General features: G+C 53.8%; 1 protein-coding gene across 1 annotated transcript; it reads right to left on the bottom strand.

Moving 5' to 3' along the window:
* Positions 1 to 438: 438 nt before the first annotated feature.
* RBM15B (RNA binding motif protein 15B) lies at positions 439 to 6,189 on the bottom strand. The gene has a single exon (XM_073645151.1). The coding sequence runs from the start codon at positions 6,078 to 6,080 to the stop codon at positions 3,882 to 3,884; it is 2,199 nt and encodes a 732-aa protein (XP_073501252.1). The 5' UTR covers positions 6,081 to 6,189; the 3' UTR covers positions 439 to 3,881.
* Positions 6,190 to 10,224: the final 4,035 nt, after the last annotated feature.

Raw genomic sequence — 10,224 nt, 5'->3', positions numbered from 1 at the left:
TTTTTTTTTTGCGTCTTCATAAAACTTTGCCCGCAAATCGCACGGATCGGAGAACATTTACAGAAAAGAAAAAAAAATTGTGACTTTCTAGAAAGTGCCAATTGATGAAGATATCCCAAACCCCAACCACATAAAATAGACTTGAACAAAAGGTGCCGAGTAAAGTAAAAGAGGCAAAGGACACCAAAAACAAGACAAAAAAAAGGGGGCAAATGCAATAATCAGCGCAGTGTCTACTAGGAAGTTGCAGAACTTTCCATGATCTACGGTAGATAGTCTCTGGACCGTTGCCTCCTCACTCTCATTGCAGGCCCCGTGCCAGCAGCCATGCAAATCACCACTCTTCTCTAGAACAACCTGTGACACCGGCGGACGATGACTGATGCCCGGTCACGTGACCCTTTCCCCGACGATGGAGGAACGTACACACAGAACATGTTGGAGAGGAGCTTTTAATATATTCTGAGGCGTCTGCTCTATACGAGTAAGTGCTCAATACAAACAGGCCTGGGACACTCTACATAGAAATCACAGATCAGTCCTGAAAGAGGGGGTGGTCCGCACCCCCCACCCTGCCGCGCCACTGGACAAGGACAAGGGAGGGAAACACCGGCTGCAGGAGCTAACGTGAACATGGGCCCCTTGTGTGCACAGGATATAGAGTGGGTGAGGGGTGACACATGGCAACCAAGGGGCAGCTGTCACTATGACTGATCTCAGCCAGTACATAGCGGCACAAACCCTGAGATTCAATGCCGCACCCCTCCGTATGCGTTTACAGGTGGAACACGTCTCCTAGAGGGGTAAATCAAATATTAAGTGTTTAGATGGAAACCACTGACTTAATACAGAATGGTAATGATGAGGTGAACAGAACAGGCGGCACATAGATCTCCTCTAAGACCTGGGGGACACCAAGTCCAAAAAGTGCAACTGCAGAATGCAACCCATTCCTGCAGAAGAGTCGTTACAGTGTTTCAGAGCAGCGATATCAATGACGTGATCATCTGCATCCTGTGAATTCCTGCTGGGACTTGTAGTTTTCCACCAGCTGAGAACTAACAGGTTGCACATGACCACTGTATATATCCCAACCCTCGCTAATAACTAAGGGCAGGGCCACGTGGCAGCCATTGATCCAGACAAGACCATTCTCACTAAGTGATACCTACAGACACCAGGCAGCCCCTGCCGTCTGTACATGTATACAGGGACTCTCGTGCACATATGATCCCCCCAGGGCTTCTTTCCAGGACCCCCTGCCCCATCTTACAGGCCACCATGTAACTCTGCCCTCAGCGGAGACATCACTGAAATGAACACACATGAAACTTGTCCATTCTGGGACTTTTACTAATCACATTCAAGACCCATCCACAAAATAAAATAAAAAAAAAAAAGGATCAGCGCGACCCAGAGATCAGTTGCGCCCAAGAATCATTAATTTCATATCTGCCGCACTACAAGACCTAGAAACTGAGCGGGCATCATGGGCCTTATAGTGCCGCCGCCGTCAGGTGATAGGACAGTGATGGAAAAATGGTGGCACAAACACCCGCCCTGCCGATTACCCTCTGCAGCTCCCTGCACCCCGCAGCTCATCCACCGGGGACCCCTAGAGAGGGAGAGAGATAACAGATCCTGCCCGCTGACCTCAGAATTCCCTGCAGGATTCATTGGGCATCTGGCGTTAAGTGGATCTGTCAATAAGGAACGGTAATCACAGTCCAGACACGACTAATCAATCCTGCAGAAAGTTCAGGGACAATAAACCCTGGGGTCGGTATTCAGGGAAGGACTCCTGAGCGGCTCAAAACAGGGTCACCCCCTGATGGACGCTGACCCAGACAATTCCTCCTACAGAATCCTGTAACTATGGAGGGCTCCCTTAAAACCGCGCCAGAAACACGTTCCCTCCCTGGGTGATGCACTCACATTCGAGGGTCCGACGTCCCCTCTCCCCACCAGGCTGGATGAAATGGATATTGTGATGAGTGAAGTTGCGGTAGATGAGAGCGCCCTGCACCCTGCGCTGGGCCCACACGACTCCATTACTCCCCCGGGATTCTGCATCTGATGCATAAAGGAATCAGCGGTGACAGCAACCCCTAATAAGCATAAGTGTCATCCATTGCCATCAACGCTTCCAGCATTGCCCCTCCATGTCCCTTCCTCATACACAGACCATGAATACATCAGACCCAACACCGAGAAGGGTCAGCCAATCAGATTGTAAAGTGTTGAAACGCTACACGTCCGGAGCCCGACCAATCGCCCGCAGACACGTTACACGCCCGGAGTCCGACCAATCGCCCGCCAACGGCTGCAGACACGTTACACGCCCAGAGCCCGACCAATAGCCCGCCAACGGCAGCAGACACGTTACACGCCCGGAGCCCGACCAATCGCCCGCCAACGGCTGCAGACACGTTACACGCCCGGAGCCCGACCAATCGCCCGCCAACGGCTGCAGACACGTTACACGCCCGGAGCCCGACCAATCGCCCGCCAACGGCTGCAGACACGTTGCACGCCCGGAGCCCGACCAATCGCCCGCCAACGGCTGCAGACACGTTGCACGCCCGGAGCCCGACCAATCGCCCGCCAACGGCTGCAGACACGTTGCACGCCCGGAGCCCGACCAATCGCCCGCCAACGGCTGCAGACACGTTGCACGCCCGGAGCCCGACCAATCGCCCGCCAACGGCTGCAGACACGTTGCACGCCCGGAGCCCGACCAATCGCCCGCCAACGGCTGCAGACACGTTGCACGCCCGGAGCCCGACCAATCGCCCGCCAACGGCTGCAGACACGTTGCACGCCCGGAGCCCGACCAATCGCCCGCCAACGGCTGCAGACACGTTGCACGCCCGGAGCCCGACCAATCGCCCGCCAACGGCTGCAGACACGTTGCACGCCCGGAGCCCGACCAATCGCCCGCCAACGGCTGCAGACACGTTGCACGCCCGGAGCCCGACCAATCGCCCGCCAACGGCTGCAGACACGTTGCACGCCCGGAGCCCGACCAATCGCCCGCCAATGGCTGCAGACACGTTGCACGCCCGGAGCCCGACCAATCGCCCGCCAACGGCTGCAGACACGTTGCACGCCCGGAGCCCGACCAATCGCCCGCCAACGGCTGCAGACACGTTGCACGCCCGGAGCCCGACAAATGGCTGCAGACACGTTACACGCATGGAGCCCGACCGTTCTACAGAAAGTGGTGGACATGGCCTGGCAGTGACAGGGTTAATAGTGATTGTAGCTGTGCGGTCTCAAGACGCCGCGATGCCTCATTACAAGATAACGAGCGGCTTCCATTCCCAGAGGTTTCTACTGGTTATAAACAGGGAGACAGTGAGCAGCTAATAAGAGCCCAGGGGGTGTCCGCTCCCCTCCCCCGCACACACACACATCCGCGTCACATAGACAATAAGGCACTCGGGACCCCGCTACCCAAGACTCCAGAACACACAAACCTAAAAACAGTATGAGCTCCCCCCGCCCCAAGAAACTAATAATATACATCCCCCAAACCTGAAAACATAATTGGTGAAGGGCCCGGGAAGAACCGGAGGAGCAGAAAACACCAGGGGAGGGGTGAAAGGAACAATAGAAAGGAAATTCATCATCTGTCCTGCAGCAACAACTGGGAGAGTTCAGCTTTTATAAAACATGGACCTGATGTGACGGTTGCACTGCCCGCCACCCATATGTACACGGCAGATACCCCGCCTTAACCCTGGAAATGCTGGAAGAGCCTGGACTGCACCACTGATCTGCAGCGAGGACGTTACCAGCATTTAAATGGTTAACGCCGCAACCATGAACCTTGTAACAGAGGGGGAGACCTCAGGGCAGTGGTCCTGCAGGGGAGGGGGTCAGGCATTATCTTTTACCAACACAATAATCATGTTCTCCTCTAGCTTGCCCACAGCTCGCTGGGCACTCTGCTGGTACAGCTGGTGGAAGTCACAGGGGGGGAAGGCGTAGAGCATGCCGCTGGGGTCCCTGCCTTTGCTGCTCGCCCCCACAGGGAGGCTAATAACCCCAGCCGCCTGCTTCTGTTTTAGGTAAGAGACTAAGTTCCTGAGCAGGCGGCGCTGTAATCCGGACTCCCCAGGCATCACCCCTTCGTTCTGAGGAGCCTGGATAGCGACAAGTACAGCAAAGCCTCCTGTGGTGCCCAGCCTCACCCGGCGGGTCACCTCCTCTAGTTTAGGCTGGTCAAGCCGGAGTCTCTGAGCTATTTTGAGCTGTGTCAGGCTCCCAGCTCCGGGGGCAGTGCGGTCTCTGAGGAGGGCAGCTGGCACATCACGATCTCCCTCCAAAAAGTGAAGGTAGGTAGGAAAACAGCTGTTCTTCAGCACCAGGTGACCGCACCAGACGGGCGGCAGCGTCCGTCCTTTCTCCACCACTGGTGAGGATGGTCTTTCTGCAGGGGGTTCTGGGGGTCTCGGGTGGTGGTTCCTCCGGGGCTGGGGTGGCTCAGGAGTTGGGGGACGGGGCTTGTCCTGTGCTGGGGTTCGGTGGTTGTGAGGCGGTGATGGAGGGGTGCTTGGTTCTCGGTCAGACAGGTCTCTTCTGGGACGGTCTGGACTGCGCTCTATTCTGGTGCGCCCTCTGTCCCCGGACAAGCTGCGCCGCCGCCGTCTCTCCTCTCTGCTCTTAGAGCTGCTTCCTCCTCCTCTGTCTCCACTGCGGCTGCGTACACCCTGCCCGGCACTGCGCCGCTCAGAGTTCAGCCAGCCCGCCTCCACAAACGGCCTCTCCCGGTCAGAGTAGAGGAGGTGAGGGGGTGTCCGGTCTCTGACCCGTAGATCGGGCTCCAGTGCTGCCCGGTGGCGGCTGTAGGCCTCAGATTGTAGAAGTTCATAGGAGAGAGGCAGCGGGTATGGAGTGGGCTGGATGGGCGCATAGCGGGAAGCTGCCGCGGCTGCTGCTGCTTCCTCTGGTGTCACATTTGCAAAGTCCACACGCAGCCGACGGTCCCCAAGCGTGAAGCCCCTCATCTGGGTGCAGGCGGCCTGGGCAGCGTCCAAGCTCTCGTACTGGATGTAAGCGAAGCTGTCGCCCTTCACGTAGTCCACAGTGCGGATGCTCCCGAAGCGGTCAAACTCACGGGCAAGAGCGGCCAGGGAGGTGTTGGGGCCCAGGCCCCCCACCCAGAGCCGCGTGCTGGGGTTGGCTTTACCGTATCCGATTTTCATGGGGTTCCTCCCCAGCAGACGGCCGCTCATCGCCAACTTCGCCCGGTGCGCCATGTCCAGGTTCTGGAACTTGAGGAAGGCGTAGGCGGCCCCCTGGTTGCGGAGCGGCCGTTTGATCACCACCTCCTCGATGGGGCCGTACTTGTCGAAGGCTCGGCGCAGGTCTGGCTCGGTCACGGTGAAGTCCAGGTTCCCGATAAACAGGTTGCGCGTGGCCCGGTGGTCGTCTTCGGGGGCCAGCTGCTCGTTGTCGTCGGTGGCCCCGCGGGCCCGCTCCTCGTACAGGCTCTGGTAGTAGGCCTCGGCGGAGGCGCTGCTGCTGCTGGACGCGCTCAGAGCGGGGGGCAGCAGCAGGTGGCGGGGGGCCGGCAGGGCAGCTCTGCTCAGGGGCAGGGGCCGGCTGGGCTGCTGGGTGAACACCGGCTCCACCGTCAGCGGCCGGTCGTACAGCAGGGGTCGCAGCTTGGCATGCCGGGCCTGACGCGCCTCTGCAGGCCGCCGGAAGTTGATGTATGCCACTCGGCCCAGGTCCGGGGTGTGCGACAATTTCACGCTGATTTCTCCGAAGCGCTGGAAATGTCGGAAGAGCCAGTCCTCCAGCAGCGGCTCCGGCAGCGCCGAGCCCAGGTTACTGATCAGCAGCGTCTTGTACTCCGGCACATCAGCCTGGCTGGGCAGGAGCAGCGGCCGGGGCGGGGGATTGTCGCGGGGCCGCCGGGAGGAGGAGGACGACGACGAGGCCCCGGCCTGGTTGGGCCTCTCCCGCCTCCCCGAGCTCTTGTGGTGTCCGCTGCCGGCCTCCTCCCGCCGCTCCCGAGCCCGCTTAGCGCGGCCGGGACTGGACTCCCCTCGCTCGCTCTGCCGCTTCATGCTGCTCCCGGACTCGCCGTGCGGGGAAAACGCGCTCACTTTGCGGCCGCCATCTTCCACAATGAGTCGAGAGGGAGAACGCCTGACGTCATCAGGGGGCGCCGGGGACAGGGCGTGACCCGACATTGTCATGTGACCAGCGCGCCTAAGCAGCCTTCGAAATTTGACCTCCATAGAAGGGCGTGGTGAGCGTGACGTCACAGGGGAGCGGCGTCGCTATGGAGATGGCCAGTAATGAAGCTAGGCGGTGAGCGAGGCCCCGGGAAAATGGCGCGAAGGAGACGAGGGGACGGCGATACCTGAGGGTCCCAGTCCTACAGTGACGGGACTCCTGGTCTCCGAGCCCCGCGTTATTGCGGTCAGTTCGAGGATTAGCAGTGTCCCTGCCATTTATATAGGACACGAAATACACCGACCCCAGACCCCTAAATATACAGACACTAGACCCCTAAATCCACGGACATCAAACACCTAAATATGCATACCCATAAATACACAGATTCCTAAATATACAGACCCCAGACCAGACCCCTAAATATACAGACACCAGACCCTTAAATATACAGACCCCCGACCAGACCCTTAAATATACAGACCCCCGACCAGACCCTTAAATATACAGACCCCAGATCCTACCCCTAAATATACAGACCCCAGACCAGACCCCTAAATATACAGACCCCAGACCAGACCCCTAAATATACAGACACTAGACCCTTAAATATACAGACCCCAGACCAGACCCTTAAATATACAGACCCCAGACCCTACCCCTAAATATACAGACCCCAGACCAGACTCTTAAATATACAGACCCCAGACCAGACCCCTAAATATACAGACCCCAGACCAGACCCTTAAATATACAGACCCCAGACCAGACCCTTAAATATACAGACCCTACCCCTAAATATAGACGCCAGACCCTACCCCTAAATATACAGACCCCAGACCAAACCCTTAAATATACAGACCCCAGACCAGACCCTTAAATATACAGACCCCAGACCCTACCCCTAAATATACAGACCCCAGACCAGACCCTTAAATATACAGACCCCAGACCAGACCCTTAAATATACAGACCCCAGACCAGACTCTTAAATATACAGACCCTACCCCTAAATATACAGACCCCAGACCAGACCCTTAAATATACCCTTTTATATTCTTATAGCCCATCCCTTATTTCTCCAAACATAAGACTCCACCGAACACAAAAGCACTACAGATACTGGCTGGTGATGAGCTCATGCAGCCTTTATCTATCCCTCATCCCCTCAAGATGGCTGGACCATCCTTGTAAATAAGCCATTGTACTTTGTGTCACCCCCACCTCATTGTAGATTGTAAGCTCTTACGAGCAGGGTTGTCATTATTTTTGCTGTAATTATTGTATTATCTTTAGCTATGTTACTTATGACTGTTATATATGAACCTGTGAATTGTTAAGCGCTGCGGAATATGTTGGCGCTATATAAATAAAGACTATTATTATTATTATTACAGACCCCAGACCAGACTCTTAAATATACAGACCTCTAAATATACAGACACCAGACTCCTAAATATACAGACCCCAGACCAGACTCTTAAATATACAGACCCCAGACCAGACCCCTAAATATACAGACCCCAGACCAGACCCATAAATACACGGATTCCTAAATATACAGACCCCAGACTAGACCCTTAAATATACTGATCCCAGACCAGACTCCTAAATATACAGACACCAGACCCCTAAATATACAGACCCACAAATACACCGACACTAGACCCCTAAATACACCGACACCAGACCCCTAAATATACAGACTCCTAAATACCCAGACACTAGACCCCTAAATACACAGACTCCTAAATATACAGACCCCAGACCAGACCCATAAATACACCGACCCCAGACTCCTAAATATACAGACACCAGACCCCTAAATATACAGACCCACAAATACACCGACACTAGACCCCTAAATACACCGACACCAGACCCCTAAATATACAGACTCCTAAATACCCAGACACTAGACCCCTAAATACACAGACTCCTAAATATACAGACCCATAAATACACCGACCCCAGACTCCTAAATATACAGACACCAGACCCCTATATACACCGACACCGGACAACTAAATATACAGACCCCAGACCAGACCCCTAAATACACCGACACCAGACACCTAAATATACCTACCCCAGACCAGACCCCTAAATATACAGACACCTAAGTACACCAACCCCAGACCAGACCCCTAAATACACCGAGACCAGACACCTAAATATACAGACCCCTAAATACACCGACCCCAGACCAGACACCTAAATATACAGACCCCTAAATACAATGACCCCAGACCAGACACCTAAATATACAGACCCCTAAATACACCGACACCAGACTCCTAAATATACAGACCCCTAAATACACTGACCCCAGACCAGACCCCTAAATACACCAAACCCAGACCAGACCCCTAAATATACAGACCCCAGATCAGACATCTAAATATACAGACCCCAGACCCATAAATATACAGACCCCTAAATATACAGACCCCCAAATTCACTGACCCCAGACACCTAAATATACAGACCCCTAAATGTACAGACCCCAGACCAGACTCCTAAATATACAGACCCCTAAATATACCGACCCCAGACCAGACTTCTAAATATACCGACCCCAACCAGACCCCTAAATATACAGACCCCAGACCAGACTCCTAAATATACAGACCCCTAAATATACAGACCCCAGACCAGACTCCTAAATATACAGACACCAGACTCCTAAACATACAGACACCAGACTAGACTCCTAAATATACAGACCCCAGACCAGACCCCTAAATATACAGACCCCAGACCAGACTCCTAAATATACAGACCCCTAAATACACCGACCCCAGACCAGACTCCTAAATATACAGACACCAGACCCCTAAATATACAGACCCACAAATACACCGACACTAGACCCCTAAATACACCGACACCAGACCAGACCCCTAAATATACAGACCCATAAATACACCGGCCCCAGACCCCTAAATACACAGACTCCTAAATACCCAGACACTAGACCCCTAAATACACAGACTCCTAAATATACAGACACCAGACCCATAAATACACCGACCCCAGACTCCTAAATATACAGACACCAGACCCCTATATACACCGACACCTGACAACTAAATATACTGACCCCAGACCAGACCCCTAAATACACCGACACCAGACACCTAAATATACCGACCCCAGACCAGACCCCTAAATATACAGACCCATAAATACACCGGCCCCAGACCCCTAAATACACAGACTCCTAAATACCCAGACACTAGACCCCTAAATACACAGACTCCTAAATATACAGACACCAGACCCATAAATACACCGACCCCAGACTCCTAAATATACAGACACCAGACCCCTATATACACCGACACCTGACAACTAAATATACTGACCCCAGACCAGACCCCTAAATACACCGACACCAGACACCTAAATACACCAACCCCAGAGCAGACCCCTAAATACACCGAGACCAGACACCTAAATATACAGACCCCTAAATACACCGACCCCAGACCAGACACCTAAATATACAGACCCCTAAATACACCGACCCCAGACCAGACACCTAAATATACAGACCCCTAAATACACCAACCCCAGACTAGACTCCTAAATACACTGACCCCAAACCAGACCCCTAAATATGCAGACCCCTAAATACAATGACCCCAGACCAGACACCTAAATATACAGACCCCTAAATACACCGACACCAGATTCCTAAATATACAGACCCCTAAATACACTGACCCCAGACCAGACTCCTAAATACACCGACACCAGACCCCTAAATACACCAAACCCAGACCAGACCCCTAAATATACAGACCCCAGATCAGACATCTAAATATACAGACCCCAGCCCAGACCCCTAAATATACAGACCCCCAAATTCACTGACCCCAGACTCCTAAATATACAGACTCCTAAATATACAGACCCCAGACCAGACTCCTATATATACAGACCCCAGACCAGACTCCTAAATATACAGACCCCTAAATATACAGACCCCAACCAGACACCTAAATATACAGACCCCTAAATACACCG

The sequence above is a fragment of the Phyllobates terribilis genome, unplaced genomic scaffold (assembly GCF_046119375.1).
Source record: "Phyllobates terribilis strain yellow unplaced genomic scaffold, ASM4611937v1 Scaffold_8__6_contigs__length_399053987, whole genome shotgun sequence".
NCBI lineage: Eukaryota > Metazoa > Chordata > Amphibia > Anura > Dendrobatidae > Phyllobates > Phyllobates terribilis.
Note: the sequence above shows the minus strand (reverse complement) of the source record. Positions and strands in the feature narration are given on the sequence as shown.